Source organism: Homarus americanus, unplaced genomic scaffold (assembly GCF_018991925.1).
Source record: "Homarus americanus isolate GMGI-L3 unplaced genomic scaffold, GMGI_Hamer_2.0 scaffold16461, whole genome shotgun sequence".
NCBI classification, from domain to species: domain Eukaryota; kingdom Metazoa; phylum Arthropoda; class Malacostraca; order Decapoda; family Nephropidae; genus Homarus; species Homarus americanus.
In genome coordinates, this window is record NW_024728787.1 from 1 (window position 1) to 26711 (window position 26711).

Below are 26711 nucleotides of genomic sequence, written 5' to 3' on the forward strand. Positions count from 1 at the left end.
GGTTAACCTTAAAAAGCAGACAAACTTGGCTAAAAAGGAAGCAGCCTTTTCTGTCCAGCCAAGAATTTGTCTTAGAAAGAAAATTTATTTTATAGGTGGATGGAAACTATCAGAGGAGTATAGTTTAAAAAGTGTCGAATGTTTTGATATCTTTAGGCAGAAATGGCAGAAAGTTTGCCCTATGAAAATTGTGAGAAGTTCACCAGGAATAGCAGTCTTACATGGGAAAATTTTCGTTGTTGGAGGGAGTGGAGAGGACAGTCAGATTTGGGCAGATGGCGAAGTTTATGATCCACAGGAAGATTATTGGACTGGAATATCTTCTATGGTGATCCCACGGTCTGATTTTGGATTATGCGCTCATGGAGGTTTTCTCTATGCCTTCGGTGGTTGGACGGGATTGGTCATCGAAAAAAGTATTGAAAGATATGACCCTATTGCAGATGAGTGGACATTATTAGAGTCAAATATGCCAGAAGGTAGATCCAAGTAAGTACAATAACAATTTTCAAATTGGATTTACTGACTGATAGTGTGAACTACTGATAATAATGGGAAAATATAAGTGCCTATACTTTTTTTTTTTTTTTTACAGAATGGGTATCACTCCCTAAGGAACGGTCTAATGATGCTTTAGTAGTCTCAATTTGACTCGAAACCTTGAGTCTATCCCTCCTCCTAATCACAGCCTATTAACATAAAATGTACCGGGAACTTGATATATTAATGCTAGAGCAGTCTCAATTTACTCTCTTCTCTCCCAAGCTGACAACTGGTTAGGTTAGTCTTACATTAGTATATGAAGATGGCGGCTGCACGTGTGGAGGAGCTCTCTCATCACGAGGAGGAGGAGGAGGAGGAGGAGGAGGAATGTAAATCTTATCCTAACTACCTACTAGACGATATACATTTCCTCTGGCAGTCAGAAAAGTTATGTGATGTAGAAATATTATTAGCTGATGGATCAGTTGTGAAGGTGAGTGAGTGAAACATTTATCTGTGAGTGAAGAAACATTTCTCTGCCTGCCCTCCATCACCCACCCATCATTTACACACCATATCGGGGGAAGGAAACTTAACTACACCGCCCACACTCACCCTCCATTCCTTATTACCGCCCAGGAGAAGTCAGTGGAACATGATTAACAAAGTCTATCCAGTGCAGTGGAAGAAATTTCCCTGCTCTCCCCTAACTTCCTTTCTCCCCCGACACACATAAAGAGCTGTTTATCCAACTTTCTTCTCACGATAGAATCAATGTTTCCTAGCAGTACTTTGATTTGGGCTTGCTTCCTAGCAGTGGTTTAATTTTGGTTTGCTTCCAGGTAATGGTTTGATTTTGTTGTCCGTCCGTCCATAATTCTCTCACTTTTATGTAACTTCACAAAACCTATGCTATGACAACGACTCTTCACCCAGATTTTTACGTCCCCTTAATGTATGTATAAAGGCAGTATGAACGAACTAACAAATTTTAAAAAATAAACGATGGGGATTACATTTTATTCCACAGGCTCACCGTGTAATACTGTCAGCGGGAAGCGACTATTTTAAGACCATGTTTACGTGTGGATTTGCTGAGAAAACAACACAATCAATAGAAATGAAGTCTATGAAACCCAATATATTAAAACTGCTTATCGACTTCATATATACTGGTAAGGGAAAATATTTTAAGTTTTCATAGTGTTAAGCTGCTATCTATAAGTAAAATTTTTATTTTGTTGCAAATGAAGAAATGAAATATTTTTTTTTTCTTTTTTTGTAAAAATACTTTAGGAAACATCGAGATAACAGTGGGAAACGCACAGGAGTTAATTGTGGCTGCGAACATGCTGTTCATGCCCCATGCTGTATTTGTTTGTACAGACTTTCTCAAGAGCGAACTTGATCCATCCAATGTTTTGGGAATTTACAGGTAACGAATTTTTATTTTGTTTCTGTTCTGTTTTAATTTGATTGATTCTGATTCGATCTAATCCTATTCTAGAGAGGATATTTTTTTATTTTTTTTATTTTTTTTTTTTTTACAGGTTTGCTCAGGCCCATTATTTAGTAAGCTTGTTGAATGGTTCGCGGGATTTCATCTTCTCCAATTTCGTAGAAGTGACAATGGAGCAAGAGTTTCTTGAGATTCCTAAAGAAACTCTACTATATTTTTTGGATTCTGAGTATCTTCATATTGACTCTGAGTTTCAGGTAAATATTATATATTTTTCTTTTTATTTAATATTTATTTATTGAAAATTTTATTTATTTTTTCTTTTTTTATTGCAGCTCTCACTTTCTTTTTCTTTTCTTTTGTTATATTGCAGGTATTCTCTGCTGCCATCAGATGGATTACACAAGAAATAACTGATAGACTTTGTTGGATTCTCGATATTTTAAAACGAGTGAAATTGTCTTTAATTTCAAGTAAACTAATAGAAAAAGCAATTAATGAGTGCTCTGACATCAGATTGAAAGTTAACCTTAAACAGCAGATAAACTTGGCTAAAGAGGAAGCCTCCTTTTATGTCCAGCCAAGAATTTGTAATCGAAAGAAAATTTATGTCATAGGTGGATCAAGGAAAGAATTCAATATAATATGGAATAGATCAGAGGAATATCTACTTAAAAGTATCGAATGTTTTGATACCTTTAGGCAGAAATGGCAAAAAGTTTGTCCTATGAAAATTGGGAGAATTTCACCAGGAATAGAAGTCTTACATGGAAAAATTTTCGTGGTTGGAGGGGTTGGAGAGATAGACGCTCAGATTTTGGCGGATGGCGAAGTTTATGATCCACAGGAAGATTATTGGACTGGAATATCTTCTATGGTAATCCCACGGTGTGATTTTGGATTATGCGCTTATGGTGGTTATCTCTATGCCTTCGGTGGTTGGACGGATTCAATGGAAATAGGAAAAAATATTGAAAGATATAACCCTATTACAGATGAGTGGAGATTATTAGAGTCAAATATGCCAGAAGCTAGATCCAAGTAAGTACAATAACCAGTACAATAACAATTTTGATTTACTGATAGTGTGAATTACTAATAATAATAATGAGAAAATGTCGCAGTAACCTGTACTGTTTTTTCCTTTTTTTTTCTTTTTATAGCATGGGTATAGTAGAACATCGAGGTCTTATTTACATTATTGGTGGATATACGGACACTTACAATCCCCTGCATGATTTTCTCTCATACAATCCTGTAACTGGAGAGTGGAAGAATCTAACATCAATGCAAGGTCCACCGTCTAAGACGATAGGCGTTGCAGTTTTAGATAATTTTTTGTACGTAGTAAGTGATGGTATTCTGGATGAAAATTCAATGAAAAGATATTCTTTTGAGCAGGTAAGATTATTTACCAGTACTTAAAGTTTAATATTGTAACCAGGAAGTGGAAGAATTGTTGTAATACTTTAGGAACAAAGGGAAAAAATTGTATACCCCCCTCCCGCCCCCTTACTCTTGTTTTAACCTTTTTCTTTTACTTTCCCACAGAACCAATGGTTTAAGTGTTCGTCTTCAGAGTATTTGGGTCGAAGTAGCCCAGCAGTTGTTGTCACAAATTCTCTGTTATATGTCATAGGCGGTTACTGGAGTGGTTTGAATGGAATTGGAATGGTAAGGAAAGAAGAATAAAAGAATGATTAATATAAAATGATAAATATTGATAATAATATTTATAACTTTTTTTTTTCTTTTTAGATTTCTCTCGCTAATGTGGAGTATTTCGACCCTAAGAATAACAAGTGGATAAGCTGTACACCACTCCCTGAAAGTCGGACTAATGCTATAGCAGTCTTAATTTGACTACTCGAAACTTTGAAAACCTATATACTGATTTCCTCCTCCTCCTCCTCCTTCATTCTCACTCATTCTTATTTTAGTAAATAAAAAGCAAATAAATAAATGTATAGTTTTTTACTACCCTATATGATATAAAATTGTATTATTCTTTGTAAACTCTACCCAACCTATCCCAACATACTGCCAACTACCTGCTAGGTCACATTGCAAATTAGCCAATCGAGAAAACAAAAATAATAGAGGGTTGTATTATTCTTTGTAAACTCTACCCAACCTATCTCCCAACCTATCTCAACATACTGCCAACTACCTGCTAGGTCACATTGCAAATTAGCCAATCGAGAAAACAAAAATACTCAGTTTTTCACATATATTTGCGGTTTTGTATTCTTGTAAACTCTCCCAACATACTGCCAACTACCTGCTAGGTCACATTGCAAATTAGCCAATCGAGAAAACAAAAATATTCAGTTTTTCACATATATAGGTTTTGCAGTATGTGATAAAAAAACAATGAATAAAATAATTTTAATAGTGTTTATTTGGGTTCGGTTAAAATAATAACAATGTGATTAAATCTTTTCCATTCCATACATTAAAGGAAATTTGAACATTTCATCCGGAATACTTTATTTTTTCATAAAGATCTGCATTCCTCTATGACGCAACAATAACAAAGGGGGGAATGTGATATCGTGTGAAGATTCTAATTCTAGGATAATGGTCTCTCCTGTAAGGGTAAGGGTTTTCACAAAGATGTTGTTTTCTTTTCCTTCTCTAATAAGTTGCAGTGTAGATTCCTTCTGGATATTGCAGTCGGAAAGAATGCGACAATCCTCCAACTGCTTACCAGCAAAGATCAATTTCTGCTGGTTTGGGGGGGTGCCTTCCCTATCCTGAATTTTGGCCTTTACATTTTCAATGGTGTCTGAAGGTTCTACTTCTAGGGTAATCTTTCCTGTAAATTTCACAAAGATCTGCATTCCTCCTCTAAGACGCAATACCAAATGGAGTGTAGATTCCTTCTGGATATTGTAGTCAGAAAGAATGCGACAATCCTCCAACTGCTTACCAGCAAAGATCAATCTCTGCTGGTCTGGGGGGATGCCTTCCTTATCCTGAATTTTTGCCTTTACATTTTCAATGGTGTCTGAAGGTTCTACTTCAAGAGTAATAGTCTTTCCAGTGAGGGTTTTCACGAAGATCTGCATGATGTACTGCAAAGAAAACAATTCATTAGTAAAATTTTAGCCAACAGTATAATTCTTAAATAATCTTAAATTTAAATATCTACAAGATTGTTGAGCATGTTATAGTAGGTAGCAAGGCAACCATTATATATGAAAACACAAGACTACTACATTAATATTTTATACACATATTGTACAGTACACATAAATCTTGGCTTTAACCAAAGTAACTAATACCCCCCCACACACACATACAGTATAGAGCAATAACATTTGCAGTCTATCTTCTGTGTAACCTAGCTATGCATATACAAATATAGAATAATAAAATTAAATACCTAGCATTTATGGGCTTTAGGCAGGCAGAAATGGCAGAAAGTTTGCCCAATGAAAATTGAGAGATGTGTAGGGCCAGAAGTAGCAGTCTTACATATAGAAATTGAACCGGCAGACGATGAACTTTATAATCCTGATCCGCTTTGGGAAGATAATTTGATCGGGGTATCTTCTATGGTGCTCCCATGGTGATTTTGGATTATGCGCTCATGGAGGTTATCTCTATGCCTTTGGTGGTTTGACTGTCTTAGGAGTGTGGCTGTAGTTTAGTTTTGTTACTGTTGGAAGAAGCAACGGAACCACCACCACCACCACCACCACCACCACCACCACCACCACCACCACTACGGGTATTACCAGATATCACCACACCACTAAAAATAAAACTGACAACTAGTTAGTATTACATTAGTATCTGAAGATGGCGGCTGCACGTGTGGAGCTCTCTCATAACGAGGAGGAGAAGGAGGAGGAAGAGGAATGTAAATCTTATCCGAACTACCTACTAGACTACATACATTTCCTCTGGCAGTCACAAGAGTTATGTGATGTAGAAATATTATTAGCTGATGGATCAGTTGTGAAGGTGAGTGAGTGAAACATTTACCTGTATTTATCTCCTACACTTTCTTCTCTGCCTGCCCTCCATCACCCACCTTTTATACCCATATCGAAGTACACCGTCCACACTCTACCCGCCGCCGCCCTAACTGCCCAGGAGTCTAGGACCAAGGAATAGTGGAAGAAATCTCCTAACTTCTCTGAATGCTTCCTAGAAGTGGTTTAATTTTTGGTTTGCTTCCTAGCAGTGGTTTGATTTTGGCTTGCTTCCTAGCAGTGGTTTTATTTGGGCTTCCTATTGTTCGACCAGTCTACATCTATAGGTACCTCACCGCACTGTTATTATGGCCTCTCTCATTTTACATCCTCCACTTGCCCCATGACCTCCTCCTATAGGTCCCAGGCCGTTACCAACACTTTTTCCTTCTCACAAAATATCCCTCCTCCCAGTCCTCCTCCCAGTCATAGGCCTGGTATTTGACGACATATTAATGTCACGTCAATCTTTATCATAACCAGGAACTCCCTCCCCCCCCCACCACCTACAAATTCAATCCATCTCTCATTTTTATTTAAACTTGACAAAACCTATGTTATGACGACGACCCTTCACCTAGACTTTTACGCCCCCTTAACGTACCCACCCCAATCAATAAACTAGCCCCCCTCGGGGACAAATATAAAAAAAAAAAAAACTGATGGAGATTACATTTTATTCCACAGGCTCACCGTGTAATACTCTCGGCGGGAAGCAAATATTTTAAGACCATGTTTACTGGTGGATTAGCTGAAAAAACAACACAGTCAATAGAAATGAAGTTTATGAAACCCAATATATTAAAACTGCTCATCGAGTTCATATATACTGGTAAGGGAAAACATTTTAAGTTTTCATAGTGCTATGCTATATGTAAAACAAAAAGAAATAATTATAAATAGAAAATTTATTTTTGTTTTTTAAATACTTTAGGAAACATCAAGATAATAGTGGAAAACGCACAGGAGTTAATTGCGGCTGCAAACATGCTGATAATGTCCCGTGCTGTACTTGTTTGTACAGATTTTCTCAAGAGGGAACTTCATCCATCTAATGCTTTAGGAATTTACCGGTACGTACAGTATAATAATTAATTATTTTCAAACTATTTATATAATATGTATTTTTATCTGCACCTATACGTAACTAATTCCATATTTATTTTATTTTAAAAAACAGGTTTGCTGAGGCCCATAATTTAGTAAGGTTGCTGCATTCTTCCCGGGATTTCATCTTCTCCAATTTCGTAGAAGTGACAATGGAGCAAGAATTTCTTGAGATTCCGAAAGAAGTTCTGCTGTATTTTTTGGATTCAGAGTATCTTCATATTGACTCTGAGTTTCAGGTAAAATATAAATATTTTTTTTTATTTAATATGTACAACTTTCAATTGACTTTTACAAAAATTTGAACTCGAATTTATCTTTCTTTATTATTTATTGCAGGTATTCTCTGCTGCCATCAGATGGATTACACAAGCACAAGATATAAATAATAGATATTGTTGTTGGAATTTTGACATTTTAAAACGACTGAAATTGTCTTTAATTCCAAGTAAACTAATAGAAAAATCAATTAGTGAGTGCTCCGCTGATATCAGATTGAAGGTTAACCTTAAACAGCACACAAACTTGGCCAAAAGGGAAGCCTCGTATGTCCAGCCAAGAATTTCTACACGAAAGAAAATTTATGTCTTAGGTGGACAAAAGAGAGAAATCTGTGTCCCATTTCGAAGAACAGATCTGTTTACATATAAAAGTGTCGAATGTTTTGATATCTTTAAGCAGAAATGGCATAAAGTTTGCCCCATGAAAATTGAGAGATGTGGGCCAGGAATAGCAGTCTTACATGGGAAAATTTTCGTTGTTGGAGGGGAGATAGAAATAAAAAAACGGGGACATGATAATCAGATTTTGGCAAATGGTGATGTTTATGATCCTCAGAAAGATAATTGGACCGGGATATCTTCTATGATGCTCCCACGGTGTGATTTTGGATTATGCGCTCATGGAGGTTATCTCTATGCCTTTGGTGGTTTGACTATCTTTAATCGTTGGACGGGATCGACCGATGCGGTCATATCCCAAACGATTGAAAGATATAACCCTATTGCAGATGAGTGGAGATTATTAGAGTCAAATATGCCAGAAGCTAGATCCAAGTAAGTACAATAACCATTTTCAAATTGGATTTACTGACTGATAGTGTGAACTACTGATAATAATGAGAAAATGTAGCAGCGGCCTGTCTTTTTTTTTTTTTTTTTTTTACAGCATGGGTACAGTAGAATATCAAGGTCTTATCTACATTGTTGGTGGATATACGTACACTCGCAAGCCCATGGGTGATCTTCTCTCATACAATCCTGTGACAGGGGAGTGGAAGAATCTACCACCAATGATAGGTCAACCAAACCCCTACAGGCACAACGACATTATGAGTGTTGCAGTTTTGGATAACTTTTTGTATGTAGTAGGTGGTGTTCAGGAGGAAAAATCAATGGAAAGATATTCTTTTGAACAGGTAAGATTATTTACCAGTGCTGTACTTATGAATTCTTACTATTATATACAACAAGATTTGAATTACAATGATGTAGCTAGGATGTGAAAGAATTTTTGTAATACTGTAGTGAAAAGGGAGTAAAACATTGTATAACCTCCCTCCTCCCCCCTTCCTTTTACCTTTCTTCTTTTACTTTCCCACAGAACAAATGGTTTAAGTGTTCATCAATGTATTTTGGTCGAAATATCCCAGCAGTTGTTGCCACAAATGTTGCCACAAATTCTCTGTTATATGTCATAGGTGGTGACAGTTCTGAGAACTGGGTAAGGAAGAATGGAAATAAAAAAATGAAATATATTAATATTCCTACATATCTTAATAATCAGTTTTAATCTAAAGCCTAAAGTATTTATTTTCTTTTTTTTTAGATGTCTGTCGCTAATGTGGAGTATTTTGATCCTAAGGATAACAGGTGGAGAAACTGTACACCACTCCCTGAGGAACGGTGTGGTGCTAGAGCAGTCTCAATTTGAGATTATATACAATAAGGTTTGAATTTCAATATTTTAGGATGTGGAACAATTTGTAATACTTAGTGAAAACGGATAAAAAATTGTATAACCTCCCTCCCTTCCTTTTACCTTTTTCTTTTATTTCCCCACAGAACAAATGGTTTAAGTGTTCATCAATGTATTTCGGTCATAGCCCAGCAGTTGTTGCTGCCACAAATTCTCTGTTATATGTTATAGGAGGTTACAGTATAAATTATGATGAACGATTTGTAAGGAAGAATGAAATATATTAATAATTCCTACATATTTTTATAATAATCCTTTATAATCAGTTTTAACCTAAAACCTGAACTATTTTTTTTTATTTTTTTTATTTTTTTTTTTTTTGATGTCTGTCGCTAATGTGAGTATTTTGATTCTAAGGATAACAAGTGGAGAAACTGCTGTACACTACTCCCTGAGGAACGGTCTGATGCTAGAGCAGTCTCAATTTGACTCCAATCAAGATACCTTCCTTCAAAACTGACATTGTCCACTCCATTTAATCCATCCATTTAAAATAAAAAAAGCTCGCTTCCTGTGTCTTTTTTAACTTACCTAACTTGAAATTTGAAAGTATCCTTGTGGGTCAATGGTACCATTTTTTAATTTTGTATTTTGCTGAGAGATGACCAGGATGCCTAACCAACTAGAAAAAACAAAACAAAAGGAAGAATACCATTGTTTAGAGTTGAACAAACAGAGCTGAATGTTATTACTTTTTTGTAGGATGCTCAGAAATGATGGGGTGTAGTGTAACCCAATTGTACAAATATTATTTTTATTTTTTAATTTTACATAAATGTAATCCACCCACCATCTTTTTCTTCTTCTTTGGGTTCTAGCGATATACTTTGGACGGTTGGTTCCTCCTCTTCTCACACTATTCTCCTTCCTCCTCTTCTTTTTTCACTTACATCAGGAAAATCTACGAAAACTAATTTATCCTTTCCTTCGAGGTATAGATCATTGAACTTGCATTCGTCCCATTCCTCCTCTTCTTTCAATATTACATCAGGAAAATTATCCTCCTCCAATAATACTCCATCATCAGGTAGCAGCTTACAATTATCGTCTTCGTCGTTGGTATTCTTCTTCTCGTCGTCCTCATCCTCAAATGGTGGTGGTGGTGGTGGTGATGGTGGTGGTAGGGCTATGTGTTTTTTTCTGTGTTTAATCAGGCTATTCGGCCAATAATATTTTTTAGTACAGAATTCACATTCCAAAGTTTTCTTTGAGCTGTGACGCAACTGGTGATAGCGAAGACTGTTTGGACTACTTAAAACCTTGCCACATATTTTACAGCGAAACTTTGCTTCTTTTTCTTTTATGTGTGTTTTTCTGTGTTTATTAAGGGTAGTCTTATAATGGTTGCTATTCAGGGCTTGTTCGAGAAACTTTTTTTTCTTGGCGTTGTCGAGATAAATCGTCTGCAGTAACCTCCATCTCGTCAATTCGTCCATAATATCCTCAAGGCGGCGAAGTACAAACAGACTACGTAGATCCTGTCTAGACAGACCCTTTTTAAAGGAGTATAAATTCACTATGGAGCAACTCGAAGCATAAAAGGTGATAGACAGACCCTCAGATAGCTCTCATAACGAAAACTGGATTTTAATTCCAATATAGAAATACAGTACAAAGACTGTTCTCAGGCAGCTTCTTTGAACATTCCAATTACCACCCTTAACTTACCAAGGATAAAGAATAATCTATTTCATATTTTAAATATGTTTTCATTTTAATTTTAATATTTGTATACTCTGTTAGTGATTAAATAGTAAATAAAAAATATAGTATAGATTCCATTTCTCCTTTCATCAGAAAACCCTCGATTTTAGGCGGGCGATTTACGTTATAACTCGCATTTTCATATTCAAATTTTTAAAAACACGTTGGGGTTGTGTGGAGAAGCAAGTTCAGAATAAATTATTGTTGCCAAATATGGTGTGTCTTGTACTTCCTCCTTCCTCTTCCTCTTTGAGTTGAGTTGTAGCAGATTTAATTCAGACAAGGGGGGTACATCATTGAACTCGTATTCCCCTCCACATCAAGATGATCTATTTCTCCTTAAGTTTAGGTGGTTGTAGTTTAATTTCATCTTCCTCCTTCTTAATTTCATTTTCCTCCTTCTCCTCTTCCTGTTGTAGTTTACCCTTATTTCTCGGTGGCATTCTCCTTGCGTCCTCGTCCTCTGGTAATAGTGGTTGGGATATGTATGTTCTAGTGCAACCCAGGCTGTGTCGATCCAGGTTATTCTGCCAATAATAATTAGCGTTTACATCTAAATAACCCATTGTGAAGCAACTAGTGATGAAGGTTGTTTGTATTACTTAAAATCTTCTCCGCGCCACATACGTTACAACTGTTACCGGAGGACTCAAGAAGCTGACTACTATTGGCTGTAGAGAAAGGATCTTTAAGTAGGTAGTACAAGTAGCCTCTCTATCACCAGTTGCATCATAGCTCCCCCAAAAATCTTTTTTAATGTAATATTTCTATATTATTGGGTGGGCTAGTAATATGTTAGGGTAGTAATTAACAAGAAATAAAAAAATCCCGAGTCAGGCAAATCCGCCAAAGAAACTCTTCTATAAGGTTGTAGTAATATTGTAGTGGACATTGCCACGCTAAACTTACCAAGGATAAAAAATAATGTATCTTATTTTAAGTAAGTATTTTAATTTTTATTACAATACAATTTTATCTTCTCCTCCCTCTTTGTTAATAGTTATAAATTGTTATACCGTGTCTACAGTAGAATGAAGAAATATTTCTCACTAATGCGGCCTAATTAAAGGAAATAACCACCTTATTTCTCTTGGTAAAAAAATAATTTTCCTTCTCCCCCTCTTCATAAGTATCCTCTTCCTCCTTCACCTCCTCTTCATAATTATCTTCCATTTTCACCTCTGTATCTATTTCCTTCTCTTCTTCATTATTCTCCTTCCTCTCATAATTATCTTCTATTTTCATCTCTTCGTTGTTGTCTTCTTTAATTTCTATTTCTTCTTTCGAAGCTGAAGCAGAAGCAGATGAGAAATTTAATTTAGTAGTAGGAAAAACACTACCACAAACACTCCTCCTTCTATTAGTTTTCTGTTTAGATTTCTCAATAATAGCTTTCTCGACATTCTGCATTGTTATTGTTGTAAAGAGAGAGTATTAACTGAGGGTGTTGTACGTTAAACTCCCTCCTAATATATATGCTCTAAAGTGATGAGTCATATCCTGCATCTATAAGCTACTTGAAGGAATGACTCCCGTTTATAATTTAAGAAAAGTTATTATTTATAAAATTTATGGATTCGCTTTTCTTAAAAGAAAAGAAATCTGGAAAACCCATCCCAATTAAAATAAATTTTGTGTGTATTGTGTATTTATTAATTTCCATTAATTAAAACTTAACTAATAAATGATCGATCTTGTGTTGTTGGTGGCGGTTGTTGTTGTTGTTGTTGTTGTTGTTGTTGTTGTTGTTGTTGTGGTTGTTGTTGTGGTTGTTGTTGTTGTTGTTGTTGTTGTTGGGGTGGTGGTGGTTGTGGATACATCATATTATTATAATACAGATAGGGATGATATTGAAAATTAGATGAAGATGATGAATTATGAGGGTAAGGTATAGGAGGAAGGAAAGGTGGTGGTGGTGGGGGAGGAGGATACTGATACAATGATTGGGCTGTAGTTATAAATGGTTGTGGTTGTGAAATTTGTAATGGTGGTTGAGGTTGATTGTTATTTTGTAAAGTATGCCAGCGATAAAATGCCAAATTGTTATTATTTTCATCATGTGTTTTTCTTTGTATATTGAATAAATTATGAAATCCATCATCAAGAGTATCTTGGAGTTTATTATTTTTATCTGTACTTTCCTGACACTTTTTTTCGTCTGATTCGTCATTATAATTTTTAATATAGTCTTGTATAATTTTTATAATTTGGGTATCTTTTATATCCGCAGTCAAATTCAGAGGTGGACGTAAAGGAAATGTCGGCAAACTTTTAAGTAAACCTGATAACGCTTCTATAATAAGACTCAAATTATCTAAATTTATAGTGTTTAAATCATCAACATCAATTTGGGGTAATCTTATGGGAGGTTCTATAATGTTAGTATAAAAATCTTCTAAATTTATCGGATTTATTGTTTGTTCCTCTCCTATTTTTTGAAAATGAAAAACTTGATCCATTTTTATAATGTATTTTTTTTAAGGAAAAACTGCCAACATAGTGATTTAATGTGCAAAGTCCAAAATTCTGTTGAAAGTGTTATATATATACCCTATTTATGAGTGACGCATCACCGACTTTTGGGGAAAAAATATGCTATTTAGATGTACTTTTCTATTGATTTAGCGAAAAATAAAAGGAATAAGGTTGAATAATGTAAAAAAACATTTTAAAACCATAATCCAATATATTACATATCCATTTATGAATCCTATATATTACATATCCATTCATAAACAATTTTCGGTTTTTTAAGTTAAACACTCATAATATTGCCGCTTAATACTTAATTGTGCAAACTTTATTATAATTGTCATCGATGTTGCTTATTTATGTTAGATGGCAATGGGGCTGCCGACTAAGACTTAGTGGGTAGTTTTCACTATTTAGTGTGACATATATATATATATATACATATATATATATATATATATATATATATATATATACACATATATATATATATATATATATATATATATATATATATATATATATATATATATATATATATATATATATATATATATATATGCTGATAACCACAAGGAAAAAGAAAACACGAAGTTCCCAAGCGCGTACGTGTAATTCATATCTTCAGGGGTGAGTACAAACTAAAGTAGAAAGTGCAGAACAAGTTATATATACAGAGGAGGGTGAGATCAAGTCCACAGAGGTCAAGTATAGGTAATGACCCTACTAATCTTCACAAAAGCACCGCAGCGGTCGGTAGTCAGGTCAGAGGGAAAACTGACCCAACCTTCTCACCTGGTTACAAATCTTCTTAATTACAAGGATTACAAGGGTAAGGATAAATAGACTTGTGGATCTGAGAGATGGTTACATCAAACTCACAGAAACAGATGAAGTTGCTGATAAACTACTTAAGTCTAGTGCCTTGGACAAAATGAAAACTAACGGTTACGTGGTCATTGTCCCCCGGGAATACGGCGCCAGGCTCACCCTTGTATGTAAGAAGTTAGACAAAGATGTAGTGGAAAATAACGCAGAAGAAATAAGAGATGAAATAGAAAAGCAAAACAATGTCAAGATTGTGGAGGTGTATACCCATAATATAATCAAGGTTCGCTTTGCAGACACAACGGATTAAAAAAGAATAAAGGAGAAGGGGCTCTATGCATATGGCACTTCCATCTCATCATACCAAATAGAATATGAAAAGTATACGCCCATCCAACAATGTATGAAGTGCTATAAATACAATGACCACATGGCCAAGAACTGCCCTCTGCAAGGGGTCATGCGTTCTGAGTGTTCATCTGATCAGCACTTCTACAAAGACTGCCGGAGCACCATAAAAAAAGAGTGTCGTCTGCGAGGGTGCCCACAGGACCTTCTCTGCCACCTGAATGGTCAGGAACAAGTAACTCAAGAAACAGAGAAGAAACTGACCGAAATAACCAAACAAAAAGAAACCAGGGAAATTTCTAACACCATAGAAAGGGCCACTCAGTCGACGATCATGGCTTACAGCCAAACCCTAAAAGACGCTCTGAAAGAAACTGTAGCAGACTCCCAAAACCTCAACAATGTCAGCGAGACCATGGAAGTCCTGCAATCAGAGATAAGAGCCATCAAGGACTCAATAAAACAGGCAGCTACTGAGTCACTGGGCGCCATGAGGGACGCAGTGGCCGAGAGCATCAAGAGCGTCTCCTCTCCACAGCTGGACGAGTCCAAAGCCACCACTATATACTTGTCTTACCTGCATGCCCATCACATGAACATGGTTCATCCAGGTTCATTCTCGAAACACCTCAACGAGACACTAACCAGGAGCAACATTGCACCTGTTGAAATAAGCGACAAAGTCCCTTCAAAAGAAATCCTTAAGGCAGTAACCCACTCAACGACTTATCGACGACCTCAACCCACGCCAGAAATAGACCATGACCTCCTTGACTTAGGCAAAAGTCAGTATAACCGCAATCCCGACGTGGCCAGTCAGTCCCCCTGGGATCACAGCTCCAACGACACCGTAAATGCCCGCGATCCCATTACATGCACTCCCAGCGACGACAATGACCATCGGACTGCAACCACAGTCAATGGTTGCGACCAGATGATGACGACTCACTCCACAGAGGAACAAGACCCTCGAGCTGCAGCGTCAGTTGATTACTACGACACGCAGGCCCAGGACCTGAACACCTTCCTGTACACGGGTGACGAGAAGTTCGAGGGCCCGACATTGACTGACAAGCAGATGTTCGAAGGTTCTGCTAAGAAGTTCCGTCCCTCTAGAAATGGCAGAAGCCGAGCAAACACTCCAAGCGACGCCCCAAGCTACAGTCTCCGAAATGGCAGTCGTTAGCAGGATGAAAATTGTCCAACATAATGTCCTACACTGGTCCCTTAATAGACGTAATGAACTGTCTAACTTATACTATCAATTAGACCCAGACATCTTTCTGTTAAATAGTACGGGCATAAAGGACGAAAGTAAGCTGAAAATTTTTGGCTACACTGTATACCAGAGGAACATGACGGGTGAGCTGAACGATGGTGTCGCTGTGGCCGTCAGGTCACGGCTGAGTCACAGAGTGTTGCCAGACTTCGAGGATTCAGTTCTGGGAGTGCAGGTGGAGACAACTAGGGGATCTGTTATCATATGCACAATGTACCTACCTCCCAGACGTCCTTACTTACCCGAACAAGACCTAAATCAGTTGCTACGCCACAGAAAACCAACATACATCATAGGGGACTTAAATGCGCGCCACGCCATACTAGGACACGGTAATGAGAACAACGTCGGTGTGGCGCTGTATGACAACATCAGAAGGGGAAAACTGCAACACCTCGGGCCAGATTTCCCGACATTGATCAGACGTGCCAGTGCCACAACACCCGACATAATCCTCTCTAACAACGAGGCCGTCCTGAACAGGCACGTTACCGCCGGACCCATCAGTACCAGCGATCACCTGCCAGTCGTCGTGACGCTCTCATCCAATCCCATTATGATCCCCGCCAACATCAGGTCAAACCTCAAACGAGCAGACTGGGACTCCTTCAAGGAGTCTCTCAGTCTCAAGCAGGGGAGAAACCTGGAAGAAGCCAGCCCCAATGACATCGACGACGAGGTCGAACAATGGTATAAGGATGTGAAAACGGAGATGGACAACAACATCCCGACCACTAGTTACAGGACCATTCCCCATCCTCACACTAGTCACCAGCTGAGGCAGCTCAGTGTCCAGTACGCTCACGTGAGACAGCTAGCCAGTATCCGCTGGTGGACGCAGGAGCTGAGAGACCGGTACCGAGAGCTACAGACGGACATCCAGCACGAGAGCAAACGTCTACATGAACAAAAGTGGGCCGCCTTGGTGTGGGAGGCAGCCAACAATTACCGCGATTCTGCTGCATTCTGGAAAGGGATCAAGCGACTGATGGGTTCCACCTCTAGCACGGTCCCTTACCTGCTCGACCAAAACAACGTAAAAATATTCGAGGAAGAAAACCAAGAACAACTACATCGGCGATATTTACGAAAGATCTTTACCATTAGTGAACAGGAGAACGAGGGCTTCGACAGGTAGTTTGAGGAGGACATTTTAGGTCAGTAGCAGGACCATCAGCACCTGCTCCTGCCGCTCCCACGGACTGACTTCACCAGACTGGTGGACGGAAGCTACCTGACGGAACGCATAGTTCCTGCAGATGTGTCAGCCGTCATAAAAGGGTTTAAAAACAAATCACCTGGTCAAAATCACATTAACAAGAAGATCCTTGCTCAACTCCCCGACAACATGATAGAGAGGCTTGCTCATATATGCAACGCCTGCCTCGCCTCTGGATACTTCCCTAAGATGTTCAAAATCGCCGTTATTCGCCTCATACCAAAAGCTGGGAAGCCTTCAAACAAAGTCGAAAACTTTCGACCAATATCGCTGCTAGAGGTACCTGCCAAAATCTTCGAAAAAATAGTCAACAAGCGATTGCGGATGTATCTGGAGGACGACGACATGCATAATCGCCGCCAGGTCGGCTTCCGCCAGTACTGAGGCACATCCACCGCCATAGCTCAGGCCTACGAGCAGATCGCCAATGCCATGACTGGCCGCCTGCAGTGCAATATAGTACTGAGGGACGTCAGCAAGGCGTTTGACAAAGTTTGGCACGCAGGGCTGCAGTATAATATCATACAACTGGGGCTACCCGAAAATCTGACTCGCCTGCTGTGCAACTTCATTTTGGACCGCAGAGCCAAAATCAAGATGCAAGAACATTTTGGAGAAGAATTCTCACTATCGAGCGGCGTGCCTGAGGGCTCTTGTCTCTCACCAACCCTTTACACACTCTACACGGCTGACCTGCCACCCCCAATCGTCGGCAGCGAGTACGTCATGTATGCCGACGATGTAACACAGATCGTTACCTGCCCAGGAAGGTCCACAGCAAGTATGACGCGACTCACTGCTCAGGCAATAGAGGAGATTTCGGAGTATGAAAATAAATGGAAAATAAAAACAAACAAAACGAAATTTGAGGTCATACCCATAGCCAAATTCAAGCCGGCCCTATTGATGATCGACGACGAAGAGATTGAGTACTCTAAACAAGGCAGGTTGCTCGGCCTCATTATTTCTCGGACGGGCATCATTCCCCACGTGAAGGACAGACTAAATAAAGCCAAAGTCGCCGCAGCCAAATTAAAACGTTTTAAATTGATGCCTGAGAAGATACAAGTTCACCTGTACAAGGCGCTGGTGAGGCCTGTGTTGGAGTACCCATCTATAGCACTCGTCACACTCGGGAAGACTAGACTACAACAACTACAGAGCTTCCAAAACAAGTGTTTGAGGTCAGCCAGTGGCCAAGCGCCATCCTACCAAGAGACAGTGGAACCATCCACCTAAGAAATAAAACAGAGGCCCTCAACTTCAGGTTCCATCGACCAGGGAAGAAGGTCTGGGACAAGCTCCTGGACGACCCTCACAGCCCAGACCACCTACGAGGGGAAGACATCAACGGAGGGAGACCCCACGCCTGGTGGCCCCGGAGTCTGCCCGCACTACAACAACCCAACCCGCGATCCATCTATGTCCGCCACAGTGATCCACCTTAGAATAAAACTTAGATGATATAAATTCACATTTAACAAGTCACAATCAAGTGAGTCCATAACGTAATACAGTATAAGATGTTAATAAACTTGTAATTGTAAAATCAATCTAGTCATTGTCTACTAAAATAACCATTGTGCAACCTCATTCTAAATCCTAGGTTAGCTTAGTTAGCCAACAAACTCTGTAATATGTAAAACAAGGGGTGTCGCCCCCCTCTGTTTAACTCATTAAACTTCTTTTCCAACCTTTCCCCCCACGACTATATGTTTTGACTTCTCCATCCCTCATGTCTGGCTGTGCCTTGAGCCCCAGCATGCCTTCCATCCTTTCCCCACCTTAACCTAAAAAAACAAAAAAAACATGGTATATCTCTCCCAAATGGTATCTTTCTCACACGGTTTATATATATATATATATATATATATATATATATAACCTCACCAGCCAGGAACTCGAGACCCTCGACCTGCTCTGTGAGACCAGGGGCGTTACCGATATTACTTACAAGGATGCCAAGCAGTTCTGAACTATGTTATATTTCACGCCAAAACTGTTCATCGACCACAGTAGTTGTGAACCCTCCTCCTGGGGAACTGCTGGTGCAGCTTATGTGGATGTCAGCAGCATTTTACGGTCTAACTGGTATGAAACCGAGGTACGCTTTATTTTGATCCGCGCCTGCTGCGGACTTTGAACGCTATAATCAACAACACTCACCAGCAGGACTGAAACCTCGACCAACTGTGTGGAACCAGGGAACGTTACCAACCATGCCACAAGGACACTAAAAGCAGTTCTAGACTATGTTATATTTCACACAAAGCCTGTTCATCGAGCTGATAGCGCTGTGAACCTCCCTCTGGGAACTGCCCGTGCCGCTTATTTGGATGTCAGCAGCATTTTACCGAATCCAGCTGGTGAAACACGAGGTACCATATATACTTCATTTTTAGTCCATATAACATGCGGACTTTGAACATATAATCAACAACCTCACCAGCCAGGACTCGAAACCTCGATCAACTGTGTGGGACCAGGGAACGTTACCAACCATGCCACAAGGACACTAAAAGCAGTTCTAGACTATGTTATATTTCACACAAAGCCTGTTCATCGAGCTGATGGCGCTGTGAACCTCCCTCTGGGAACTGCCCGTGCCGCTTATGTGGATGTCAGCAGCATTTTACCGAATCCAGCTGGTATGAAACACGAGGTACCATATATACATCATTTTTAGTCCATATAACATGCGGACTTTGAACATATAATCAACAACCTTACCAGCCAGGACTCGAACCCTCGAGCTAATGTGTGGGACCAGGGAACGTTACCGACCATGCCCCAAGGACACTAAAAGCAGTTTTAGACTATGTTATATTTCACACAGTCCTCCAAAATAGACTTCTTCCTGAGGCGGAAAACTTCCTCCCATAATCTCAATGTGGCTTTAGACCATCACGTGGCACCAGTGACATGATCTTTGCTGCCCGCCAGATGCAGGAAAAATGCAGAAAAAAGTGTAGTGACCTGTACATGGCCTTCATCGACCTAACCAAGGCCTTCGACTCGGTCTACAGGGAAGCCCTCCGGCGGACCTTCAGCCGTTTTGGCTGCCCACCAAAATTCATTGCTATTGTGAAACAGCTCCATGATGGCATAAACTGCAGTGTCTTTCACATTGGCACCCAGTCTGACTTCTTCCCCACTCAAACAGGGGTAAAACAAGGATGTCTACTGGCACCAACTGTCTTTTACATTTTCTTGGCTGCCTTCCTTACTCGTGCCAGTGCCAATTTAGCCAGCGGGGTGGACATATAGTACCGGATGAAGGTTCTTTTCAACATAAGTTGATCAATGATTCCCAACTTAGCTTCACAAGCGGGCGTTCATGTCTGACTAATCATTTAACATTCTTTGCATCTGTTTTCGAATCAGTGGACAACAGGCACGATAATGATGTTGTATACAGTATATCGACTTTAGCAAAGTCTTCGACAGGGTCCACCACGAAAGACTAATACGAAAAGTGGAGGCTCATGGCATTGACGGAGATATTCTAAAATAGATTAGGGCGTGGTTAAAAGATAAGTAACGTCACTAGTGGAGTACCCCAGGGCTCAGTACTTGGACCACTATTATTTATTTTATACATGAACGACATAGATATAGGCGTAGACAGCAACATAAGTAAATTTACTGATGGCACTAAAATAAGGCATATAATTAAATCTGACGTAGACTCAGCAAAATTCCAGGAAAATCTAAAAAACTAAAAAAAATCGATTGGTCTGAAAAATAGCATATGGAATTTAATGTGGACAAATGTAAAGTGTTTACTCTTGGAGATGTAAAAGAGAAGACAGATATCAGATGAAAAAAGATGTTAAAGAGAAATCCGACTGTGAGATAGATTTAGGAGTTATGAAAATAGGAATCTTAAACCAAGTCAACAATGTGTATTTGCTTGAAACAAAGCAAATGCAGTACTTGGGTTCATATATGAGAACACAAGAATGGAGGAAACTGCAGCGAGCCTATTGGCCCATACTGGGTAGTCCTATTTACACCCAACCCCCATTACTCATATATCCACCCAACCCATGTTTGAAGCCATCCAGCGTATTCGAGTTAATGATGATATTTGGTGACTTGTTCCACTCGTCCACTACTCTATTTCCAAACCAATGTTAACTACCTCGCGCCTAGGTCTAAATTTGTCTAATTTAAAACCATTGTTACTAGTTCTCTCCTGGTTGGATAGTTTGAGTACCTTTGTAATGTCCCCTTTGTTCAGTCCTGACTTCCATTTATACACCTCTATCATATCGCCCCTCACTTTACGTCTCTCGAGGGAGTGCAAATTGTGATGCTTTAACCTGTCTCTGGACTCAAGGTTCCTAATGTCAGGGATTAGTCTTGTCATTCTCCTCTGAATTTTTTCCAAGGATTCTATATTCATTCTGTAATACAAAGGAGTGTTAGTTACAAAACTAGCGAGGTTATTAAAAAATTATATCTTCTGCTTGTAACACCTCATTTGGATTACGGAGTTCAGTTCAGGTCACCGTAGTACAGAATGGATATAGAATCCCTATAAAGAATTCAGAGGAGAATGACAAGAGTAATCCAGGGCAATAGGAACCTTGAGTACAAAGACAAATTAAAGCATCTTAATTTGCACTCCCTCGTGAGGCATAGAGCGAAAGGCGATATGATCGAGGTGTAAAATGGAAGTCAGGTCTAAGCAAAGATGATATAGCAAATGTACTCAAACTATCCAACCAGGAGCGAACTCGTAGTAAATGTTTTAAATTAAACAAATTTAGATTTATACGCGAGATAGGTAAACATTGATTTATAAATTGAGTAGTGGATGAGTTGAACAAGTTACCAAGCATTATCATTAACTCGAATGCGCTGGATAGTTTCAAACATAGGTTAAGAGTGCCCAATATGGGCCAATAGGCCCGCTGCAATTTCCTTCATTCTTACTTTCTTATGTTCTTATATGACGTCTCTAAACAACGGTGTCGACATCTTCCATTACTGAACTTCAGTATACAGACAACTTCACCCTTGTCGTTCACAATAAACGCGACCAACAGGAGATCCTGACCACTTACGCAGTAGTAGAGTGTGTGTGTGTGTGTGTGTGTGTGTGTGTGTGTGTGTGTGTGTGTGTGTGCTTATTACAGGTAATTTCCCAAAAGCATAAATGCAAAAAAGCTCAACCAATTTCAGTACTGTCCATGTCAAACACATAAAACGTGCCATGATCAAGTATAATGTAATCATACACCAATTAAATTATTTTCCGCAGCTGATGGTAGCACCCATGTGTAAAAACCTGATATGTAGATGTGTATTTTTTCTCACTTAGCAGTGTTGGCAACGCGCCATCAACAACAACAGTCAGTTTGTATATATTGTAGTTTTGGAAACAGTTTGTGCACCCAAGCTCATTAGATATCCACACGCCGCAAAGCAACTCACGGTGACAATGTTTCTCCGTTCTGTATTTTATCATAATATCGACAATTGTGGAAGGCCAGTTTCCTTGTGACAAGTTGGGAGACGACGTCGCAGTATGGACACTACATACAAAATGTAAGCAAACGTTGCCTAATAAATATAATCAAATTTGGGTTATCGTGCCTCTCGTTAATGTTGGTCGAGTGATATTCAAAACATGGATTTTTTTTTTAGATTTTTATACTAACATTATAGTACAACTTCATTAAATTCGGGTTACATCGTATATGTATATGCCCCTGAATAGTGTGCACTCACTGTACAGTTTATTATTCACACAGACGGAGATGCTAGAGGACAGTGGTTAGTACCGTTTTCTTCTAACTCTGACCGTACATACGTACGTAAATCCCAAGTGACAGGGGTGAAAAAGGTTCAATGGAAGGACATCAAGAGGATGGAAGTGCGTAGCAGGAGTAGAAATAGGTGACGTGGCTTAACACAGCAGGCCTGAGTGTTACAGGACTGTAGTAACAGACCTCCAGCAGCACGACCATCGTGACAAGACTCACACTGCCGCAGCTCGAACCCACATGATGATGGTGATGATAATGAAGTAGAGTGGCAAATGACTTTGCCATGAGAGAGAAGATAAACGAGAGAAGGAAATAATAGAAAAGGGAAGTACAGTAGTGCGGAGTAATAACAGGTGGACTGTCCAGCTAGCTGAGTCGAGGTGATTAGTTGGGGTGGTGGCCATACACAGCACGCGACAGCTCACTAAGGGAGGCCGGAGGGGGGGGGGTTGAGCTAAGCTATTGAGACATTCATTGGTGTAATGTGTTTGCCTACGATGATTTTTGTCTCTCTATTATCGAGGAAATTGCAAAGAAAAATGAAGTTGTTGGCGAGTTCTTTGTTAGTTATTTTGCATATGAGCCCTGAGTGCCAGACCTTGTCGAATGCTTATGCTACGTCCCTTAATACTACGTTGCATTGATCTTCATTGTACATTGCGTTGGCTATGTTTTCGTAAATTAGGGCTATGGCTGTATGGGTTCCACTATGCTTTCTAAAACCGTGCTGCCTAGCATTATATTTCTCTTCAAGTTCGAGGCGTGTTCTCAGTCGGTGGTTCTTGATTTTTTCCAGGACTATCCCAGTGCTTTTAGAAGAGAAATTGGTCTGTTGTTTGATGCTAGTGGGGGATTTACCTTATTTTGGTATAAGTCAGATGCTCGGTGTTTTGAATTTCCTTGGGAAGTTCTATTCCCCACTTTCTAGCTAAAACCTTTACGACGCTCCCCTCATTCCTCTATGCACCGAATACTCTGACATTTTAAGATCAGTGATTCAAAACTTTTCCTCTTCAAATAGCTCCGTTTCATCTTTGGCATAAGCTCAAAGACTGTACCTTAACCTGTCACCAAACTACTCTAATACAACCTACTTCTTCCTTTTCCAATGGGCGGGGCCTACCAGGGTTCTGGGTCGAGAGGAGGTAACGATGGAGGACGAAGACGAAATCGCAACAAAAACATACCGTAACATATATGCCCAGATATTGTTCTCCTAAACTCGCACGGCAAGAATAACACAGAAAAATCTAAATATTTAAGTGCACTGTCTACCACAATAACAGTCAAAACCCACTACATGATGGAATTGCCATAGCCGTCAAACGGAACATGCAACACAAGATACACGACTCATTCCAAGAAAACTTTCTGGCCATTGAAAAAAAAAACCCAACAGAACCCATCATAATCGGCACCAGTTACCTCCCTCCGAGAAGACCCATATTCCCACTAGCAGACATGCTCAGGTTGAATGAGAAGAACTGAACCAGCATATTTTCTGGGGGACCTAAATTCACGACACTGCATTTTAAGGCATCAGGACAACAACGCCGTAGGGCAGATATTAAACACATTATTGAACCACGGCAAAGCAATACACCTTGGCCCGGAATTCCCCACTTACATCAGAGCAGGTAACATCGGACATCCAGACATAGTACTAACAAACCAGCATCACCATCTTAACCTGCAAATGGAACCCGGCCCAATAACCACCAGTGACCATCTCCCTATCGTAGCCACACTCTTCACGTCGCCAATATACAGTAGATCCCTGCCAGGATGAGACACAGCTACAGCCGGTCCAACTGGGAGGAGTTCCAAAAGGAGTTAAACAATCACCAAATCACCCAGCTACACAACAAACACACCTCCCAAATAGACAACACACTAGAGATATGGTACGAAAACGTGAGCCAAGCAATGGAGCACCACTTACCCAAGACCACTCACCGAACATTACCACACCCTCAATACTCACACCAATCCAGAAATTTACAGACCAAATTCATTAACTTAATAAAGTTAATCATAGAACAAGGATGGACGCCAGAATACAGAAGACAATTTTACACCATACACGGACAACTAAGAAACATATTCCAAGAAGTATATAGTAATAAGAGGCAGAAACCAATAACAGACAAATAAGCAAATTACCACAACCTGAAGCAATAATGGCGTAAAATTCAGCACCTAATGAAAACCTACATCAATGAATCAAATAACGTTTTTAAATAGCAATCAAATAAAATTAACACGAACCGAAGGAACAAGAACTCGAATTCAGGAAATATTGGAGCCAAATATTTCAAATAACTCACTAAGAAATCCTGAACTTATGTATGAACACCGAGCAACAAGTGACCAATCACATGACGCACGCAACCGAGTCCCAATATAGACATAAACACTAGGGTGTGTCATAGGAGGGAAGATCAGCTAAAACTAATGGCCCATCACTTTTTTGGTAGATTTTAGTGTATATAAACAGAAAATAATTTCAGTTTCAATATTTTGCAACCTTTTGCTAGGTAAATTTTAGCGTGAAATTTATCGAAAATCTAACGTACAGCTGCATTAGTGCATTACAATTAAATAGTGAACATTGCTTTCTGACTTCATTCTTTAACAACCCAAGTAACAATATTTTTTTCTGTTTCATATTCTGATGCATTTATAAGTTGATAATATTTGCGATGGCTGCTTGTGTCAGGACGAGGAACCAAAAATCCAGCCATCTCAGTCACTATCTTGGGTCTGGGAGAGAGAGCTCCCTGAAGTCAGGTTGCCTACATTGAGATACTTTTGAAAATGCGGCGTTTTTAATCAGGCAAATCAGTGAAAACCAAAAGAACTTACACAAGCAAAGACATTGCCAATTGATATGACCAAAGCTGTCTTGGCAGTACACTCCTGGCTAACGCTCAGTTCAAGCCTCCAGTCATAACAAGTCAGAAGAAGATTAGTGAGAGACTGCTAGCCAGTTGGGAAAAGGCAAGAGATATCTCTCTTGGGAGAGGAAAGCTTGCAGTTAAGGACAGCTTTGCCAAGCAACTGCACCAGTTATTTGACATAATTACTTGCAAGTGCCCAATTGTTCTCTGTCCTGAGTTTGGATGCGATCGTGACTGTAAATCCGAGGCCCACATCTCCTGTATTTACAAGCGTGAACTGAAGATTCCTGTGATCGAACTGGCATTTGTCAAAGCACAGAGAAGACTGGCAGGTATAGGGGCTCTCATGATTTCCACTGTAAGATATTCCGGAGTCCAGGGGCAGAGGCTGCCACGAAGAGACAGAAGAAGGGAAAGAGTTATGAGGAAAAAGACTTGAGCCCAGGGTGAGGTAAAGGCCGATGATTGGAGTCAAGCTGATTCAAGTTTAATGACTTCCCCATGGCTGATCGAGTGCCTGACCAGAATGGTGACTTTTGTCCCTAACTTGAAAATAATGATCTGACCTTCCAGGCATAACATTCGAAGCCAGAATATCGAGCATAGCTCTGGCCAGCATTCGACACCACACTGGTCTCAGAGAAACTGCAGAGATAACAACAGCTGCCTGGATTGACGGTGGTTTGATAACACCTGATGATGTTCACCTGGTGATAGATCATAACAAAGTAAGGAAAGCTCAGGAGAAACTTGTCAGTAACCTAGAAGAGGAGTTTGATAAGGGGATAAGAGAAAATGGAATCAATTGTTTGTTCTTTGATGGGAGAAGGGATGACACTAAAGTGTTCATGAAAGTTGGAAATTCTGACAAGTTGTTCCCTGCCATGGTGAAGGAGGAACACTACTCCTGCTGCAGTGAACCAGGAGGGAAGTATTAGTGGCATTTCACTCCAGAGAAAGATGACATCAGGAAACCAGCTGAGATAGTGGCAGATAACATTGTGAACTGGCTCAGAGAGAGGAACGTAGACCAGACCCTGCAGGCCATTGGAGGGGACAGCACCAACACGAACACAAGGTGGCAAGGGGGGGTCATATAGTGGATAGAGCGGAAGATTGGGAGGAAGCTGGTCTGGATTGTTTGTGACCTCCACACCAACGAGTTGCCACTCAGA

The 26711-nt window shown here is 39.6% G+C and overlaps 1 protein-coding gene across 1 annotated transcript; it reads right to left on the bottom strand.

Moving 5' to 3' along the window:
* Positions 1–4343: 4343 nt before the first annotated feature.
* LOC121866221 (polyubiquitin-like) lies at positions 4344–5297 on the bottom strand. Its single transcript, XM_042365829.1, has one exon. It carries the CDS (start codon positions 5011–5013, stop codon positions 4432–4434), a length of 582 nt encoding a protein of 193 aa, XP_042221763.1. The 5' UTR covers positions 5014–5297; the 3' UTR covers positions 4344–4431.
* Between the last annotated feature and the right edge of the window lie 21414 nt (positions 5298–26711).